General features: G+C 41.1%; 1 protein-coding gene and 1 long non-coding RNA gene across 4 annotated transcripts in view; one reads left to right on the top strand and one right to left on the bottom strand.

Moving 5' to 3' along the window:
• Window positions 1-6,042, bottom strand: part of LOC144303579 (uncharacterized) — a 33,626-nt gene extending 27,584 nt beyond the window's left edge. The window contains exons 1-3 of the long non-coding RNA XR_013370605.1: window positions 5,907-6,042; window positions 4,388-4,720; window positions 3,920-4,030 (exon numbers count right to left, since the gene is read on the bottom strand). This is a non-coding gene — a long non-coding RNA (uncharacterized LOC144303579). The remainder of the gene's footprint in view (window positions 1-3,919; window positions 4,031-4,387; window positions 4,721-5,906) is intronic.
• SIN3A (SIN3 transcription regulator family member A) overlaps window positions 1-21,370 on the top strand; it is a 74,939-nt gene that overhangs the window by 51,687 nt on the left and 1,882 nt on the right. For all 3 annotated transcript variants that reach the window (XM_077881974.1, XM_077881973.1, XM_077881972.1), the window contains 5 exons: window positions 188-357; window positions 4,404-4,577; window positions 11,007-11,099; window positions 11,880-11,974; window positions 19,347-19,554. In XM_077881974.1, the coding sequence (XP_077738100.1) occupies window positions 188-357; window positions 4,404-4,577; window positions 11,007-11,099; window positions 11,880-11,974; window positions 19,347-19,554 (740 nt within the window). The remainder of the gene's footprint in view (window positions 1-187; window positions 358-4,403; window positions 4,578-11,006; window positions 11,100-11,879; window positions 11,975-19,346; window positions 19,555-21,370) is intronic.

Raw genomic sequence — 21,370 nt, 5'->3', positions numbered from 1 at the left:
ACCGCACTGGCCATTGTAGCCACCTGTCAGATTTCATCACTGCCTGCGGCAGATTGAGTGTGTGTGTTTGAATACCTAGGGCTTGTTCTTGCAGTTGCTCTTTAGGCCAGCTGCAGGATCTTGCCCTGCGCTCTCCTCCGACCTTCTCGAGCAGCATAAAGCCTCACCTCTCCCATCTCTCCCACAGTGGATGTTGACGTAGAAGATTATTACCCAGCTTTCCTGGACATGGTGCGGAGCCTGCTAGATGGCAACATAGACTCGTCACAGTACGAAGATTCTCTGAGAGAGATGTTCACCATTCATGCCTACATTGCCTTCACCATGGACAAACTAATCCAGAGCATTGTCAGACAGGTGAGGGCACAGTGGAGGCTGGGTTTGGTGAGGGAAGAAGTACTTTCCTCAAAATGGATGAAGGAAAGAGAAAAGGCCAGATTTCTGTTGGAGGAAAAAGGGCAGTTTGCTCACACAATGGTGTTTATGGACATCCGACTCTCGAGGCAAGGGGGAGGTCAACGTGATGTCGGATCTGTCCTGTTAACAGAGTGGGAGTACTTCAGCCGCTAAATTGACTCCTTTGCTCTGCTCGGGAGGCCCTCACAGTTGCATGAGCCCACCGCCGACCCAAGGCGTCACCTCGTCCCTGCTGCCTACCCGTAGAGCGAGCATTGGTGCTGGCCCAGCCCCTAACCTTATCTCCCAGCGGGGAACTCTCCCCGGTAACGCTTCCACTTCTGTAGGTGTTGGTAATTCTGTGTGCTTTCCTCATTTAATATTTGAAGTTCTTTTTTGCAGGAAGGGTTTCATACATCTTTTATAGTACTGTGTCTACCTCTTTATCTGAGGTTTCGCCGGACTTAGATTTGTGGTTGATTTTGTGGTTTGTGCCTGTAGCCACCCTGTGAGTTTGTAAATATGTTCTTTAAGGCAATGATCATTTTAACAGCAAATACATAGTCAGGTTTCCACTCTTTTTGCCTTGAGTTCTGAATTTCAGAAAGGATCATAATGTATTATTGTTGTGTCACTTTAGAGTGTGAAAACTTGACAAAGAAAATTTCATTTTTTTAAGATTTTATTTATCTGACAGAGAGCATGAGCGGGGGGAGGGGCAGAGGCAGAAAGAGAAGCAGACTGCCTGCTGAGCAGGGAGACCGAGGCAGGGCTCAATCCCAGGAACCCGGGATTATGACCTGCGCCAAAGGTAGACATTTAACCAACTGAGCCCCCGGACGAAGAAAACTTTGAGAGTCCTCATTGCCACTGTGGGGGAAAAAACTTGTTGCTCAGTGTTTTCTTGGAGTAAAATATGGAATTCTTTGCAAAGTACCCAGGCTTTTGCCTTGAGTTTGGAAGGACTCCTGGCTCTGTGCCCTTGCACAGGATCTACTCAGTCCAGGAAGAACACTTCATATAACTGAATCTTGACATCTTCATGAAGGTTGTCAGGTGTTCAGTTTTTTTCCTGAAAGTCGAAGTTAAGAGGCCTTCCCAGTTGAAATCATTGTATGGGTACAAGCAGCTAAGGTCATCATTTTGAGAGACTGATCCCTATTAACACCCCCTAAATACATATAAAATAAAGATTCCAGTTATCATGTGCTTTTTTCTAGCTGCTGCAGCTAGAAATAGTCTTTCCTACTGCCAGCATAGCAGCTGTAAAAATCCAGTAAAATTAACTTTTTCAAAAACCAAATACAGGTTTATAAACATAAGATACAATTAATCCATTTATTTATTTCAATTAATCCATTTATTAGAAGCTCCTGGTTATGATTTTGAGTAATACATAATATCTAATCTTTTTTTAAAAAACAGGTTTTGTTCAGAAACCGAAATACAGTGTCTTTTTTTTTTTTTTTTTAAGATTTTATTTATTTATTTGAGACACACACACGAAGGGCAGAGGGAGAGAGAATCTTAAGCAGACTCCACACAGCATGGAGCCCGAGTCAGGGATTGATCCCACAATCATGCGATCACATTCTGAGCCAAAATCAAGAGTTAGACACTTAACTGACAGCCACCTAGGCATCCCTGCCACCCAGTGTTTTTAGAACATATGTTCATGCTTTGCATCTTAACTCCTCGATTAGAGGCATATCTTCTCTCATTCTCATCTTGATTGATATTCTCCCAGAGTTCATTGCTGACTGGAGGTAGAACATATATTTTCAAGGTCAAGCCATACATTTACCTTTTCCAGAGTACAGTTGATGGTTGAACAACAGGGCTTTGAATTGTGCTGGTCCACTTACATGTGGATTCTTTTCAGATATAGCACAGCACTGGAAATATATTTTCCTTATTAATAGTACTTTCTAGCTTTATTATAAAAATATGATTTATAATACATGTAACATACTTAATATTCGTTCACTGAGTGTTTATGTTATCAGTAAGGCTTATGGTCACTAGTAGGCTATTATAGTTAGGTTTTTAGGGAGTCAAAAGTTATATGCAGATTTTTGACTATATGGAGGTTTAGTGCCCTTAACCCTCACGTTGTTCAAGGATCAACTGTAGTTTAATAGGGATTTGTCTTAACAGGCAGTCTCACAGATGTCCAGTATAGAACTCAGAAAATGGATAATGTAGGGATTAGACTGGGAAGGTTTTTTTTCCTCTCTCGCATGCCCTCTTTCTGGAAATCTGCTTCATTCTCATTCTTCTCTCTGTAGATGGAAGTTTGGCTACATACCCAAGGCTTCTCTAGCCCCCTGGGGCTTTGGCTTGCCATGGCCAAATGCCAATGGCATTTGCCACATGGCAATGCCAGTGGCCTCAGCATTGTTTGACCTTTCCATCTAGATGCTCCTCTGTAAAAAGTCTACTAAACACATTCATTATGCCATTTCAAAACAGCAGGAGGGAAAATCTGAGCAGCCTTGCTTGGGAGCATGCGCTGTCCAGTTGTCTCTGATAGGGCTGCCCTTTTCAAAGACTCTAGGAGGGGCCACATATCTAAGAGGGGTGGATGGGGAGTCAGTGGCATGGTCCACCTCAGCAAGAAGGTCTTAAGCAGAAGTGTCTACATGGTAGGGACCATACTTTAGATACACTTTTTTTACACTGCTTCCCCCCCCAACCCCTCCCCTTAAACACTATATCTTAAGCTTTTTCCTATGTTACCAGGCGTATGTTATCATAGGCATTATTTTAATGGATGCATTAGAACCCATTGTCTGGACTAATTGTAATTTAACATCTCCAGTTGCTGGCCTTTTCTACCACTGTCAGATCAGTCACCCTTCTGACCTTGTACTGTGTCCATTTATCTACAAATACACATACTTGTCATTTAAGACTTTTTTAAATGTTAAAAATAAGTAGTTGTCATAGTTACTAGCACTTCAAAAAGGATGTATCTTCCTAAAAATAGAATGGCTTAGTGGTTTTTGAGAATTTTAAAGTAAAATAGACATTGATATTGCAGTTAACATTTTGCTTTCTTCTTGTATATATTTTTTACATTCTCTGGCATTTTTATGAGTAAAGTTTCATTTGAAGGAATTTTTATTCCGTAATAGAAATATAGTCGTGACCTATGAGAATGGAAACTCTAAAAGGTTCAACTTTCTAGTCATCAGATAGTTAAGAACATAGTCGCAATAATTAACAACAGTCAATCGTGACTGGCTTGTGTTGAAGGTGAGTCAATTAACATTTACAATTTAAGTATGATATTTTTATCAGATGCAGAAAAATAAGCAATATATTAAAAAGAGTACTGGCCTAGGGGTCAGGAAGCATGAATATTAGTCCTAACTCTGTTCCTTCAGCTGAGAACCCCTGGGTAAGTGATTTAACATCCAATTCTTAAATACCTTGTGAGTTTCAGATTTTGTACTTGGGTTGGGAATATAGATAGACACGAATCTTATCTTTCATGGTTCTCCAGGGGCCCTGCCCTCACCTTGGCACACAGTGAGTGTTCTCATCCAAAATGGAAATTTGTCTTCTGTGTAACAGGGCACTCTTCCCAGGGTAGTTGTGTAGATCAAATGAGAATGTGTATAAAAGCAAGCTGTAAATGGCAAAAAAAAAAAAAAAAAAAAAGCACCGTAAAAACAGGAAGCTATGAGAATTTTCTTTCACGTAAAAAAATTTTTTTTACAGTTCCTTAGAACTTTAATCAGCACACTAACATGAGCTGCCTGTGGTTTTGCTTTTAAACAGATAGGAAAGCTCTACTCATGGACCAGTGATACTGTTGAAGATTTAGGCTTAGTTACTCTCCAAGAATATAAAATACTGGTTTTGTGTGATTTCATTTTCTAAAATAACCCACCGAAAAACTGTTTGAGCTGAATAACCGAAACTATCAAAGGAAGGGTGAGTGTCTGACAGGGAGAAGTATTTTCTTGGTTCACTGATGATTTACCTTTGCTTGATTCCAGCTGCAGCACATCGTGAGTGATGAGATCTGTGTGCAGGTGACTGACCTTTATCTGGCGGAAAACAATAATGGGGCCACCGGAGGCCAGCTGAACACGCAGACTTCCAGGAGTCTCCTGGAATCAACATATCAGCGGAAGGCTGAGCAACTCATGTCAGATGAGAATTGCTTTAAGGTGAGAGTTACTCGTGTAGACAAGGACCATACTGGTGACAGTATAAGTTGTTGGAACTATCTCCATGAGAAATCAAAGCCGTACCAGCATACTTTGATCCAGTGATTCTGCTCCTGGAATTCCTTAGAGTTCATGTGAGCTCACTGGAGGGAATGAAAAACATGGAAAAGTGGAAGTCTCCATGGGAAGCCTGTTACTTTCTTGCCTTTTATAATTTTGTATTCTGCCTTTTTCTCTTTGAATATTTTGTTATAGTATAATGCTTTGTGAATATTATAATGCTTGGTTTAAAAATGTTAATACAGAGGGGCACCTGGCTGGCTCATTCAGAAGAGCATGTAACCCTTGATGTCGGGGTCATGAGTTTGAGCCCCACACTGGAGGTGGAGATTACTTAAAAAAAAATACTTAAATAAATAAAAATGCTAATACATGTAATCCATGATCATTGTAAGAAAGAGAAAATGGAGAAAAAAAAATATCACCCATAGTGCTTCCCAGAAATAATTACTGATGACATTTTTAGGCTTTTCTGTGTTTTTATAGGATTTGAAAGAGGGTATACTGAGCAAAATGGTCTAAGTTATTTTGCTCAATTAACAATACCTGGATTTTCATCTCTTCATGACTATTTGATATTTTATAGAAAATTAGGACTGCCTTACTGCCTTGTTGGGCATTTAGGTTGTTTCCATTTTTCACTGTTACTTTGCTGTCATTGCTAGTTACTAAAAACAAATAGTTGGGAACAACCTAGATGTCCGACCGGCTGTGGGAATGGTTAATAGAAGCCTATTGTGTGAATACCAGGTAGCATATTTTGCAGCCCTTAAGAGTTAAGTATAAATTATAAAAATACTGAAGCAAATAAAAGGATACAAAACTATGGGTACTATGACTACAGCTGTGTAATGAATATATGTGATTGAACAAAACTGGTATGTATTTACATAAGGATGGGTTCCAGTGGCCCAGAATAAGGTTTGTAGTTGGCCAAACAGAGAGAACTAATATATCCTTACTGGATATTTCACATATACTTAAATTATCTGACCCCAAATCGTCTACTTAGTTGCCTGCTTCAGCTTTTAGCTATTTCTTTAGTTTCTTTTTTTTTTTTTTTTAAGATGTTATTTATTTATTCATGAGAGACACAGTGGGGTGGGGCAGCAGAGACACAGGCAGAGGGAGAAGCAGGCTCCATGCAAGGAGCCCGACGCGGGACTTGATCCCAGGTCTCCAGGATCACACCCTGGGCTGAAGGCAGGCACCAAACTGCTGAGCCACCCAGGGATCCCCTATTTCTTTAGTTTCTAATCCATCACTTACACTGTTTGCAGTACAGAAGACATTTCCTAAGCGTATCAGGTTTTTGTTGTGTTTTTTCTTCGGGGTTCTGAAAGTGTTTGTTAGAAGTTAGAAGTGTTGTTTGGTGGTGAGCAGAATTACCATCCCCACCCACAATGACTTAACAATGCATTACATTGTGTGGTGAAGGCTGATGAAGGAATGGGTAGACTCACCCTATGGATAAGAGTAGTTTTCAGGGGACGCCTGGGTGTCTCAGTGGTTGAGCGTCTGCGTTCAGCTCAGGGCATGATCCCGGAGACCCGGAATCGAGTCCCACGTCAGGCTCCCTGCGTGGAGCCTGCTTCTCCCTCTGCTTGTGTCTCTGCCTCTCTTTCTCTCTGTCTCATGAATAAATAAATAAAATCTTAAAAAAAAAAAAAGAATAGTTTTTAGACTGGCACAGGGAATAGCATGTACAAAGTCTTAGTAACCAGAAAAATTACGTCACATCAGTGATCCTTTAAAATGTTCACATGGAAAACAAAATTCGATACTATTAACATTAAGCTAAGCATAAGTAGCCCTTCAGAACTCCTGCCCACCCCTGAGCCCCAGCCTCCTCTTCATTTTGTTTCTGTGTACATCCTATACTGCTTTTTATTTAATTAATTTATTTAAGATTTTATTTATTCATGAGAGACACAGATGCAGAGACACAGGCAGAGGGAGAAGCAAGCTCCCAATAGGGAGCCCGATGCAGGACTCAATCCCAGGACCTAGGATCATGACGTGAGCCAAAGGCAGATGCTCAACTACTGAGCCACCCAGGCGTCCTTTGTATACAGCTTTTAAAAAACTCAGTTATGTTTAACTGTGTATACATTCTTTTTTTTAAAGATTTTATTTATTCATGAGAGACACAGAGAAAGAGAGAGGCACAGGCACAGGCAGAGGGAGAAGCAGGCTCCATGCAGGGAACCCGATGTGGGACTCGATCCTGGGACCCCAGGATCACACCCTGGGCTGAAGGCAGACACACTCAACCACTCAGCCACCCAGGCGGTCCCATATGTGTATCCATTCAGACCTTCTTCTGTTGCCTTTACATACATACATGTGTATACGTGGAAATAAATATTAGGCTGCAGATTCTATATCATGCTTTTTTCACTTAGTATGGCTTAGAATTTCTGTTTTGCTTTATATAGGTCCAGCCCTTTTTTTCAACTGCTTTGTCATACTTAAGAGTTAAAAATGTACCATAGTTTAAAAATATACCATAGTTTAAAAAAAAAATCTTTATAAGGACATCCCAGTGGCTCAATTAGGCGATTTTTTTTTTTTTTTTTTTTTTCAATTAGGCATTTGAGTCTTGCTTGTTTTTGGCTCAGGACATGATCTTGGGCTTGTGAGATTGAGCCCCAAGTCAGATACCACATCTGCTTGAGATTCTCTCTCTTCCTCCGTCCCTCCCGCCATTTGCCCCCCCCCCCCCCCCAAATAAAGATCATTCCCTTCAGGGTGAACATTTAAACAATTCCCATCATTTACTTTCTCAAGTAGTGCTGCATCCTAGTGCTTATATCCTAGTGTACATGTGTTGGTAGTATTTGAGGTAGAGACAAATGAAATCACAGGGTGAAAGGATGTGTGTATATTAAATTTTAAATAAATAAATATATAGACATATATTCTTTTAATCTTTGTTTTAAGTTCCATACCCAACGTGAGGCTTGAACTCATAACCTTGAGATCACAAGTCACATGCTTCTCCGCCAACTGAACTAGCCAAGTGCCCCTGAATGTTACATTAAAAAAATTTTTTTTTTAATTTACTTATTCATAAGAGACAGAGAGGCAGAGGGAGAGGGAGAAGCAGGCTCCATGTGTGGGACTCGATCCCAGGACTCCAGGATCACGCCCTGGGCCGAACGCAGGTGCTAAACCACTGAGCCACCGGGGGTCCCCTTGAATGTTACATTTTAATGGAGACCGCTGTTTCACTCTCTACAGCCACAGGCTATGTACACTAGTGTGCACTTTTCTTTTTTTAAAGATTTTATGTACTTGTTTTTGTTTTGAGAGAGAGTATGCAAGCAGGGGCAAGAGCAGAGGGAGAGAGAAATTCTCTTGATGCAGGGCTCTATCTCCTGACCCTGAGATTATGATCTGAGTGAAATCCAGAGCCTGATGCTCAACTGAGCAAGCCCCCTTCGCTCCCCTAGGATGCACTTTCGTAAGAGCATTTATTTCCCCATCCTTAGTCAACACCGGTGTTATCAAACTTTTGTATTTTGACCCTTTGGGTGGCACGTTATTCTAATTCATATTTCTCCATTCTATACCATTGACCATTTCTGTTTCCTTTTCTGTATATTGCTTATTCATATCCTTCACCCTGTGTTTGGGAGGGGTGTATAGCTCTTTTTGTATACTTCTAAAAATAGGGCTTTCTCTGGTGTGGTTTCTCTGAAATTTATTGGACTTCCCCTCTATTCTTCAGTGACCACCTGAGTGTCACTTGAGTGATGTGAAATCATTCTCAACTCACTGAGAAGCAATTGTTTATTCCCATAGTGTACTGTCCATGTCTCTAGAATGTACCTTGGTAGTCACCTTAGTTTTAATATAAATAATACCTGTTTATATTCCTTTTTTTTTTAAGATTTTATTTATTCATGAGAGGCAGAGAGAGAGAGAGAGACAGAGACACAGGCAGAGGGAGAAGCAGGCTCCATGCAGGGAGCCGGACATGGGACTCCATCCCAGGTCTCCAGGATCACGTCCTGGGCCAAAGGTGGTGCTAAACTACTGAGCCACCTGGGCTGCCCATCCCACTGGATTTGAACTTTCAGGAAGATCAGTTTGGTAGCACTGAGTAAAGAGGAGTATGAAGAATCGGAGGTGTGTTCACAACTGGTGGCAGTTACCATTTGGGTGATGGTTGTGTGCAGTCAAGTAATGAAACTAGTCAAGACTTCTGCTTGCAGAATTGGGAGAGCCAGGGTAAACACATGTTAAAGGGCCTAACAAGCCAGGTGACAGGTGGAGGAGCCTTTTGGAGGTGAAATTAAGTTGCATTTTAAGTAGAGAGGAGACTATCTTCTCAGTATCACTTTAAAAATTGATTTCCTTAAGCAATAGGATAAATCTTGACACTAGGTCATCCTAGATCGGGTAGGGAGCAAATGTTTAGGGACAGTTTTGTTTCTTTTCTTTTCTCTTTTCTCTTTTTTCTTTCTCTTTCTCTTTCTCTTTCTCTTTCTCTTTCTCTTTCTCTTTCTCTTTCTCTTTCTCTCTCTCTGCCTGCCTGCCTTCCTTCCTTCCTTCCTTCCTTCCTTCCTTCCTTCCTTCCTTCCTTCCTGAGACACCCAGAAGCAGAGACACAAGCAGGCTCCCTATGGGGAGCCCGATGTGGGACTTGATCCCAGGACTCTGGGATCATGCCCTAAGCCAAATACAGCCAAAGACGTTCAGCCCCAGAGCCACCCAGGTGCCCTGAGACAGTTATTTTCAAATCTGTTTTGGAAGTAACTGTACTTATGTTGCATGTATTATGTTCTTTTCATGTTTTAAATTTTACTAGCATGTAGGAATTTTTAAAGCTTCTCTGGAAGAACTGGCTTCTAGTCCGGTTAACATATTGACCATGTGGCCTTGAAAAGTGAGAACTCGGGATCCCTGGGTGGCGCAGCGGTTTGGCGCCTGCCTTTGGCCCAGGGCGCAATTCTGGAGACCCGAGATCGAATCCCACGTCGGGCTCCCGGTGCATGGAGCCTGCTTCTCCCTCTGCCTGTGTCTCTGCCTCTCTCTCTCTCTCTGTGACTATCATAAATAAATAAAAATTAAAAAAAAAAAAAAAGTGAGAACTCTGAATTTTAGATTTTTCCCTGTGTAAAATGAAGCAGGTTGAAATACTTGATTCTCAAGCTTCCTTCTGATCTTCTGCATGTGATCAGGACAGTGATCTTGTCTGCAGTAAGCTGTTAGGATAAGGGCATTGAGAATCTTGGGATTCTGACAGAGGTCTCACGTGCCACCACCATTTAATAGTTCTTTTGTGCAAAGCATGACTTGTTTTTGCCTTTAATCAGTGTGTTGCTTTCACATATGACTTTTTTATCATATAAATCATACAAATAATGTTAGAACTCAGAATTATAAGAACTTCAAATATGATTGATACTATTACAGCAGATCACTTGTTAATATATTGATGCTTTATGTTCCTTACACCATAGTGGATGTGATGCCTTGGGTATTTTATTTCATTATTTTATTTTATTACTTTATTATTTTATTTTAAGATTTTATTTTTAAGTAATCTCTACACCTAACATGGGGCTCAAACATACGATCAGGATATCAAGAGACACATGGTCTACCAAGTGAGCCAGGCACTGCCTTGCATGGTAGTCTTCATAGCAGTAGAATTGATTGCTGCTCTTGGGTGGGTTTGATGTTTTCTACTTCACTTTGGTATAAGAAGTTTCCTTTTCTTTCTTTCTTTCTTTCCTTCTTTCCTTTTCTTCCCTTCTCTTTTCTTTCATGCTATTGGCTTGTTAACGTTTTTGTATTAAGTTCAAGAAATGGGGAGATCCCTGGGTGGCTCAGCGGTTTGGTGCCTGCCTTCGGCCCAGGGTGTGATCCTGGAGTCCCGCGATCGAGTCCCACATCGGTCTCCCTGCATGGAGCCTGCTTCTCCCTCTGCCTGTGTCTCTGCCTCTCTCTCTGTCTCTCATGAATAAATAAATAAATCTAAAAAAAAAAAAAAAAGTTCCAGAAATGGAATTATTGGGTGAAATGGCATTGACATTTTATGGTTCTGGCTTTATGCCATATTTCTTTCCAATGAACAAAATAAGTTTAAAACACTCTTAAATTGATTATTGCTTCAGCTAATGCAAGGGGTATGAAGCATAAAATGGTGCTTTTTGCTCTAACCTTTCATTGTGCTGCTAGCAAGATTGGACTTTGCCTTTTTATAACCTGCCTCCTAAACTTTGGAGTACCTGCCTCATCTCTTCAGTTAAAGTGAAGTTTTATAACTTTATTGCCTCCCTACCTCCCAACCCTTGAGCAGCTAGTTTATAGCTTTGGAAATGGTCTTTTGTTTACACTCTGCTTCCTTATTTGCAGCTTATGTTTATTCAGAGCCAGGGCCAGGTTCAGCTGACCATTGAGCTCTTGGATACAGAAGAGGAAAACTCAGATGACCCTGTAGAAGCAGAGGTATGGACAAGTATATTGCAGAAACTGTGTGCTTAGAGAGCTGTCATATCCTGAGACTGCCTAGTTGATGGTCTTCTAGAAGGCCAAGACAGCCTCAGGCATGTTAAGAGTCAGAACCTGATGTTTAAAGTGCAGGCCATTCCAGCCATGTGTTCAACGGAAGGGAAGGGCTGCCTGGTGGTATATATTTAGGGTTCATGGCAGTCTTATTTAGCCATCAGGAAAGCCATCTCATGGTTGGCAGCCTTTCTATTTTTCTTCTAAAGTATAAGAAACAACAAAAGAGGTATCATCTGCCTGATATCAATGTTAATGAGAGATGCAAGCCATGTGTGGGATATTGAGGGGATATGGAAGGGAGATTGTTGTTCTGTGGGAATATTGACTCCTAGTTGCCAACTCTTTGAAAAATATTTTTGAGATGCCAGAAATCCAGATTTTAATGTGAAAGATACTGATTTTCAGACATTTGCCATTGTTTATTCTTTAACAAAACCCTCTGTGGGGAAATAAAACTTGTCAGTGAGCCAGTCTCTACCCCTTTCTGACTTTTGGTAACTTTTAAGTATCTCAGACAAACTTTGAGTTTTGTGACCTAACAGGATTTTAAAGCTGTGGGTCAGTACCAGGTAACAGCATGTTATTATGGAAAGATATTTTTGATGTTAAAATATAAAGGTTTCTGACATTTTAGTCCTAGAGCTTGCTAGACTTCCTAAGGAGGATGGAGTCCAGTTTCTGTTCACTCTCTTCATTCCCATTTTGTGTTTATAATCCTAGCGTTGGTCAGACTATGTGGAGCGATACATGAATTCTGATACTACCTCTCCTGAGCTTCGTGAGCATCTGGCACGGAAACCAGTGTTTCTCCCAAGGTGAGTGAACTGAGTCACATATTGGCAGTATATACTTGCACAGCGTTGAGGAACAGAAAGTTAAATGACTTTCAGATCCTTGGTTTTTGCTTACTCAGTTGGCTCTTCTGTCTGCTGAATAGCAAGGTCACTGAGGACACTAATTCAGGGTTTCTGTGGCTGTTATACCATGCGCTTACCTTGGATCATGTGCCAAAGCATCGGAGAATCCAGAGTTTTGAGAATTAGCAGTAACTTTCCTATATTGGTTAGGAGTGTGTGTCAGTCTCCAAACTTTGATGATTCACTAGGAAGAGACTCACAGGACTCAGCATGTAGTCATACTCACAGTGATGATTTATTACAGTGAAAGAATACAGAGCTAAATCAACAGGGGGAAAAGGCGTCTGTGACAAAGAGGAAGCCAGATGTAAGCTTCCAAGAGTCCTCTCCCATTGCAGCCACATGGGATGCTCTTAATTCCTCCCAGCAACAAATTATGACAATATGTTAAAATGCTATCTACCAGGGATGCCTGGGTGGCTCAGTGGTTGAGCATCTGCCTTTGGCTCAGGGCATGATCCTGGAGTCCCAGGATTGAGTCCCACATCAGGTTCTTTGCATGGAGCCTGCTTCTCCTCCCTCTGTCTGTCTGTCATGAATAAATAAATAAAATCTTTAAAATAAAATAAAATACTGTCTACCAGGGAAGACATTAGGAGACATTAGGACATTAGCTCATTAGGAGATTCAGTGCCAGGGTTTTTTATTGGGTGATAGTCATGTAGGCACTCTCTCCCTAGCACATACAAAATTCTAGACTCCCAGAAAGCAAATTTTCAGATTAAACCATATATTTATGTGAATAGTTTAGATACAGTGACCCACTTTTATTGCTTAGGGAATGGTGGCACCTCTCCCAAAATCCAGGATTCCAGAACCCAGCCAAGCAACAATCTTTAAAGCAGACTTTTCAAAAGATAGCAATCTTATCAAAAATAGTAAGATAACTAAGAATAAATGTAACCAAAGAGGTGAAAGACTCGTACTCTGAAAACTATAAAACATTGATGACAAAAGTTGAAGAAGACACAAAGAAGTGGAAAGACATTCCATGCTCATGGATTGGAAGAAGAAATATTGTAATGTCTATACTACCAATGCAATCTATGCATTTAATGCAATCCTTATCAAAATACCTCCAGCATTTTTCATAGACCTAGAACAAATAATCCTAAAATCTGTATGGAACCACAAAAGACCCTGAATAGCCAAACGGTTTTGAAAAAGGAAAGCAAAGCTGGAGGTATCATGACTCTAGACTTCAAAGTGTATTACAAAGCCGTAGTAATCAAAACTGTATGGTACTGGCACAAAAATTGGCACATAGATCAGTAGAACAGAATGGAAAATCTAGCAATAAACCCACGATTTATGTGGTCAATCTTTGACAAAGCAGGAAGAGAATATACAGTCTTTTCAACAAATGGTGCTGGGAAAACTAGTCAGCTACACGCAAAAGAATGAAACTGGACCACTCTCTTACACCATATACAAAAATAAATTTAAAATGGATTTTAAAGACCTACATGTGAGACCTGAAACTATAAAAATCCTAGAAGAGAACACAGGTAGTAATTTCTTTGACATCAGCTGTAGCAGCATTTTTCTAGATCAGTCTCCCGAGGCAAGGGAAACAAAAGAAAAGTAAACTATTGGGACTTCATCAAAATAAAAAGCTCTGCACAGTGAAGGAAATAATCAACAAAACTAAAAAGCATCCTACGGAATGGGAGATTTGCAAATGACATATCTGATAAAGGGTTAGTATCCAAAATACATAGAGAACTTACACAACTCAATACCCTCTAAAACAAATAATCCAGTTAAAAATGGCAGGGGTGCCTGGGTGGCTCAGTCAGTAAAGCATCCAACTCTTGATTTCGGCTCAGGTCATGAAATCAAGCCCTGCATCTGGCTCCACTCTTAGTGGGGAATCAGCTTGAGATTTGTCTCTCTCTCTCCTTCTCCCTCCCTCCCACCCCTTTCATGCATGAATGTACACTCTCTCTCTCTCTCAAATCTTTAAAAAAAAGGGAGGGGCGGGGAGAAGACATGAACAGACATTGCTTCAAGGAAGACCTACAGATGGCCAAATGAAGTATGAAAAGATGCTCAACATCACTAATCCTCAGGGAAATGCAAATCAACACTGTAATGAGATATTGCCTTACACCTGTCAGAATGGCTAACAACAGAAACACACACCTCATGCTGCAAGGATGTGGAGAAAAAAGAACCCTCTTGCACTGTTGGTGGGAATGCAAATTGGTGTAGCTACTGTGGAAAACAGTAAAACAGTATGGAGGTTCCTCTAAAAGTTAAAAAATAGAGCTACCCTGTGATCATACTACTGGGTATTTACCCAAAGAATACAAAAACAGTAGGTCAGAGGGATACATGCACTCCTATGTTTATAGTGGCATTATCTGCAACAGCCAAGATATGGAAGCAGCCTAAGTGCTATTGATAGATGACTGGATAAGGAAGATGTGTGAGATGGAGATAGAAAAAATGGAGTATTATTCAGCCATAAGAAAGAATGAAATCTTGCCGTTTGCAACAATATGGGTGGAGCTAGAGTATTATGCTAAGTGAAATAAGAGAAAGATAAATACCATGATTTCACTTATATGTGGAATTTAAGAAACCAGCAAAGGGGAAAAGAAGACACAAACCAAGAAACACTCATTTAAATAGAGAACAGGGGATCCCTGGGTGGCTCAGTGGTTTAGCGCCTGCCTTTGGTCCAGGGCGTGATCCTGGAGTCCCGGGATCAATTCCCGCATTTGGCTCCCGGCATGGAGCCTGCTTCTCCCTCCTCCTGTGTCTCTGCCTCTCTCTCTCTCTCTCTCTCTCTCTCTCTCTCTCTCTGTGTATAATTAATAAATAAACAAAAACAATAGAGAACAAACTGATGGTCACCAAAGGGGAGGGGAGTAGGGGGTTGGGTGGGATAGGTGATGGGGATTAAAGAAAGCACTTGTCACGATGAAAGTGTTGATCACTATATTGTATATCTGTAACTACTACAATACTGTACGTTAACTATATTAGAATTAACTTTTTAAAAACAAAATATAGCTCTCTTTTGAAGATAATAGGAAAAAACCCACAAAAGATAACAGTCTTAGGTTTGCTATGTTCACTTCACAGAATTTTAAAACTTTCCTTCCTATTTATGGGCAAAGCCTATTGTTGGTCCTTTATCTGAGGATGAAAAAGGAGTTTCAAAAGTAGAAAAAAGAGGTTTTGCTCTAGTAAGGTGGCTTCCTTCCTTCCCAAAAGCTTGGAATTGAAATCTCATGTCTTACCTTTCCGGGAAAGTATTACACCAATATGGATGGTCCCACACTTACAGTAGTTTGACTTAAATGATTTTTGGACTTTGATGCAAAAATACACACTCACTAGAAATCACACTTCGAATTTTGAATTGGGTCTTTTTGTAGGCTAGTGATTTGTGCTAGGATCCTCTTGTGATGGATGCTGGGCAGGAGCTGCAACTCCCAGTCAGCCTCATGATTGGGGGTCCAGAACTGATACACTTATAACAGTTCTGTATCCACACAACCACTTTGTTTCCATTTTCCATACAGTAGTCAACATTACATGAGATCTGCAACACTTGATCATAAAATAGGCTTTGTGTTAGATCATCTTGCCCAATTGTAGGCTAAAGTAAGTGTTCTGAGCACTTTAAAGTGGGCTGGGCTAAGCTGTGATGTTCCTTCAGTAGGTTAGGTTTATCAAATGCATTTTTGACTTACAGTATTTTCAACTTCTTATCAAGATGTAACCCCAGAGTCAAGGAAGATCTGTGTTATTACTAGATTGAGCCCTAATCAGAACATGGAAAGGGGTGTGAACAGAAGGGTCTCTTCATTCTTTGATTCATTCAGCAGGCTTTGAGCAGCTGTTCCATGCCAAGCCTCTCTTCAACAAAACATACTTAGTCTGCGGCCTTATGGAATTGTATGATAAACATATTATGTGTTTCTCACCAGGTTGGCCAAGTTTTTAAAAGATTTATAACCTGTGTTGTAGAGGGTGCGGGCTAGGAAGTCACTTTGATATTCTCCGGGAAATATATATATAAATTGATAGAATCATTCTGGGGCCAGGGCAGTTAAAAGGTATGGGACTTTTACCCTACAACTTTGGTTTCTAATAATTTGCCTTACAGCTGTTATAGCTGAGGTTCTCAGGTCTTTTTGACCTTGAGATCCCTTATATTCTTAGAGACTGAATAGTCCAAAAAGCTTTTGTTTATGTGGATTATATCAGGTAATACAGCTTTTTAAAGATTTATTTTACAGGGCAAGAGGGATTGCATGCGTAGGCAGGGGAGGGGGAAGAGAAAGAGAATTTTTTTTTTTTTTTAAGATTTTATTTATTCAAGAGAGACACAGAGAGGGGTGCAGAGACGTAGGCAGAGAGAGAAGCAGGCTCCATGTAGGGACCCGATGCGGGACTTAATCCTGGGACAGACTCCAGGATCATGCCCTGACCTGAAGGCAGATGCTCAACCACTTAGCCCCCAGCCGTCCTGAGGAAGAGAATCTTAAGCAGACTCCCTGCTGAACATGAATCCCATGACCCTGAGATCATGACCTGAGCCAAAACCAGGAGTCTGACACCCAACCACCTAAGCTACCCTGGCACCCCTTTATCTAGTTATATTACCATATTAGAGATTGGAGCTGAGAAATATTTAAAATGTTTACTTGAAAAACACTAAACCCATATAATATAAGTAACACTTTAATGAAAAGGTATTATAAAACATTAGTGGAAAGAGTGACATTGCTTTGTATTTTTGCAGATCTGTTTCCTGATTTAATAGAAAATAGCTGGATTCTCATATCGGCTTCTATATTCAGTCTATTCCACTGTGTTGTTTGATTGAAATATGTGAAGAAAATGTGGCCTTACTTAAATACATAGCTAGAAAAAGAATTTTCATATGCTTTCAGATAATCATGGCTATTCTTTGACATGACATCAAAAATCTTCCAAGTGGTAGTTTCTTAAAGGTTTGGGGTGTGTGGGTGGCTTAGTCGTTTAAGCCTGCCTTTGGCTCAGGTCATGATCCGAAGATCCTGGGATTGAGCCCCACATCAGGCTCCCTGCTCATCGGAGTGACTGCTTCTCCCCTTCATATCCATTTTTTTAAATAAAGATTTTATTTATTTATTTATTTATTTACTTACTTACTTACTTACTTACTTACTTACTTACTTACTTATTTGACAGAGCACAAGCAGGGGGAGCACCAAAAACACCCTTTTATTGTTTGGTTTGTTTTATTTTTTTTTTTTAAGATTTTATTTTTTTATTCATGAGAGAGACAGAGAGGCAGAGACATAGGCAGAGGGAGAAGCAGGCTCCCTGCAGGAAGCCGGATGCAGGATTTGATCCTGGGACTCCAGGATCACGCCCTGGGCCGAAGGCAGCGCTCAACCGCTGAGCCACCCAGGCTGCCCACTATCGTTCATTTTTTGAGAAAGTAGCTGCCAACACATGCTCCAGGATGGCTATAGTCCATTGTTCTTTCAGGTAAAAATAGTGATCCATTTGCCGCTCAGGCAGTGCTCGAGTGCTTTCCTTTGAGAATCCCTTTGTGCTTTGGCACACTAGGGAGCTGTATGTATAGTTCCCATTTTACTACACAATATATTAAAAAGACATGAACTAAGGGACTGGGATTTGACAAGATACGTTACTTTTTCATCAAGGACTTTTTTTTTTTTTTTTAAGATGTATTTGAGAGAGAGCGAGCAGCAGGGGTGGTGAAAGAGAGGGAGAGAGAAACTTAGACTCTGCTGATCACAGAGCCTGTCACAAGGCTCGATCTCCCAACCCTGAGATCATGACCTGAGCTGAAACCAAGAGTTGAACACTTAACTGACAGCAGCACCCATCATGGACAGTGTTTTGTGTTTTTTTTTTTTTTTTAAGATCTTATTTATTTATTTATTTATTCATTCATTCATTCATTCATTCATTCATGAGAGGCAGAGGGAGAAGTGGGCTCCCTACAGGGAGTCTGCTGCAGGCCTTGATCCCAAGACCCTGGGATCGCTCCCAGAGCCAAAGGCATATGCTCAACCGCTGAGCCACCCAGGCGTTTCCCCCATCATGGACATTCTTAAACCAGCTTGCCTTTTTTAATTTATTTGGGAGAGAAAACTAGAGAGAGCAGGGGGAGAGGGAGAGAGAGAAGCATACTTCTCATTGAACAAGGAGCCCAATAGGAGGCTTGATCCCAGGACCCTGGGATCATGATCTTAACCAACTGAGCCACCCAGGTGCCTCCAGCTTTCCTCTTTTAATGGCCAGAGAAGACCACAAAGATTTCTAAGGAGAGTTTGGTGCTACCAACATTTGTATTCACCATTACTTTTGCACTACCAGTGTAAATGTAAACATAGGAAAAAAGGTTTTTTATATGTTTCAATATTATTATGTTTTAGTATTATAATAAGAATAGTTTTGATCTCCTGAAGAGAGTCTTGGTACACCCCTTGGGGGTCCTTGGGCCAAAGATCTGCCATCCTACAGAAAAGTATACAAAGATACAAACTGAAGAAATGTTTTTCATAGCAAAGTATTAGAAACAATATCACTGTCTAGCTGACAGCCTTTCTCCGCTTGCTTCTGGAGAGAGAATTCAGCTCTTATATACCTGCCAAGGCATCCATCGATGTGAATTGTCTTGTTAACTTTGTATGTAGAAATCGGGAGTTATGTACTATTGTTGCGTGGGGGGCTGGGGGTGGGAGGGATTGAAAAAATAGGCGTTTAAATAATCTTCTTTGTCCAGTGGTTCAGATGAGGATCTCCGGTTGATTTCTGTTAAGGAATGGTTAAATTGAGGCATGTTACTCTGTAGCAAATCAAGAGAATGTGACAAGTCTTTGTGTGGTGATATGAAAGGACTCTTTACACTAAAGTGAAAAGTTGAGAATAATAGGATAATATTTATAGTATATTCCTGTTTTGTTTTTAAAAACATCCCAAAGCAGAACTATGGTGAATGATTACGTATGTGGAGACCTAGAAGGAAGGTTTTAAATCAAAACTACAATCAGTGGCTACCTCTGCCAACACACATGACCCGGGGGTAGGAGATGGTTAAAGATTTCTGCTTTTTATCCAATGTATCTCTGCATTTGAAACTTCTTTTTACAATGAAGCCATTAGAGTTATATGTAACTAAAATTGTGATAACTGCTTTAAAGGCATATGATAAGGAAAACCCCTTTGAGGGGACTCTTAGGAATCTGCATCTAGATAAGCTCTGATCCTGCAGGACTTCTCTGATTTGTAGGAACCTGAGACGGATCCGGAAATGTCAGCGTGGTCGAGAACAGCAGGAAAAGGAAGGGAAGGAAGGAAATAGCAAGAAGACCATGGAGAATGTGGATAGCCTGGATAAACTGGAGTGTAGATTCAAGTTGAATTCCTACAAGATGGTGTATGTAATCAAGTCAGAGGACTACATGTATCGGAGAACAGCGCTGCTCCGGGCTCATCAGGTAAGAACCAGTTACTAGAACTTCTCCACACTTCTTCCTCCCCAGCCAGTCCCAGGCCTAACTCACAGGTTTCTTTTCCTTTTTTTTTTTTTTTTTTTAAGATTTTTTTTTTTTTTAAGATTTTTTTTTTTTTTAACATTTTAATTTTTTTTTTTTAAGATTTTATTTATTTACTCTTGAGAGACAGAGACACAGGCAGAGGGAGAAGCAGGCTCCGTGCAGGGAGCTAACTCACAGGTTTCTGATGGTTTCTCTCCCTTTATGAGAACCACCTCTTGGATTTGAGAAGTGCTAAGTAAGCAGGTGTATTAGTCTAATAAAGATGTCAGAACAAAGGACCATAGACTGTGTGCCTTAAACAACGGAAATGTATTGTCATGTACATTATGGAGGCTAAAAGTCAGACATCAAACTGTTGCAGAGTTGGTTTGAACAGGGCTGTGAGGGAGCCTCTTCTCCGTGCCTCTCCTGGTACCCGGTGTTTTGCTGGCAGACTCTGGCTTGCCTTGGCTTGCAGGTCTCCGCCTTCCTCTTCCTCACGCAGTGTCCTTCCTGTGTGCCTGCACCCAGCTTTCCCTTCTAAAAGGGTGCCAGCCATCCTGGACTCCAGGTCCACCCCACCATAGTCTGATCATACCCTACTAATTATGTCTGCAACAACTTTATTTCTTAGTTAGGTCATGATCTGAGTTACTGGGGTGAGGACGTCAGCACAGTGATTTACAGGGGACACAGTTGAACCCCCAGTAGCTGGTACCTCAGTGAAGCTACTCCCGACTTTTTTGCTTTCCAAGTGGTATTCTTGTATGAGTTCTGTTTGCATATGCTGTCTCAGATGTGCAAGCTTCCTGGTGGTTTCGTAGCAAATACTGTGCCAGGCCCTGGGCTATAGCCATGAAGTAGATAGTGTGGCACGCACCATCAGGGGAAGAAACCAGTTGAAGTGACCGTGGGTAGCTGGTGTGCAGGCCCTGTTTAGGGGTCCTTTGGATGTGATGCTTGAGGTCTGAACAGTGACAAGGTCTCAGCCTGATCAAGAATTGAGGGTTGGTGCTTTCTAGGTAAAGGAAACTAGCAAAAGCAGTGCCAGAAGAGAGGAAAGAACTGGGCATGTTTGAGAAACTAGACGCATCAGCATGGCTTGAGCCAGAGGGCGGGTGGCATACTTGGAGTTGAAGGGCAGGCAGACATATCATTACTAGTCTTATAGACTGTGGTTTGGATTTTGTTTGCAATACATCAGGACGTTGTTGACAAGGATGGCTTGGACTGCTGTCCATCCCAGTGGGGATGATTTGGGGCATGAAATTGGAAGGGCAGAGACTGCTCAAAAGACTGACTGCTCTTGTCCAAGTGAGATGTGACGGTGACCTGGTGGGCTACCAGGGTGGCGGTGGGGAATTGTAAGAATTAGATCAAAGGTACAATTTGGAGATAACAGTTGCCCGTACTAATGTGGTACTAATGATCGGAGGTGAGTAGGTAAGAGAAGGAATGTCAAGAATGATGCCTGGTCTTTTTTTTTTTTTTTTTCTTTTCTTTTTTTGGTTTTATTTGTTTCTGCTTGAGTAAATGGGCAGTTTAGGGGTGTAATCTGCTGCTAGGAAGAAGGGTTGGGGGCACATCAAGCCCTGTATTTTGAACTGGTTAAGTTTGAAAGGACTACGAGAGCATTCAGGCGGGAGGTGTTAATGGACTTTTCTCAGGATGCTGTGGGTTGTAGGTCTGATGTGAATTATTTGGGGAGCGGGGTAACACCTAATTCATCTTTGTATCCCCTCCTCTGCCTCACACATGGGCACCAAAAAGTATTCAC

Source organism: Canis aureus, chromosome 32, assembly GCF_053574225.1.
Source record: "Canis aureus isolate CA01 chromosome 32, VMU_Caureus_v.1.0, whole genome shotgun sequence".
In the NCBI taxonomy this organism is placed as follows: Eukaryota; Metazoa; Chordata; class Mammalia; order Carnivora; family Canidae; genus Canis; species Canis aureus.
This window is presented reverse-complemented; position numbering and strand designations above follow the sequence as displayed.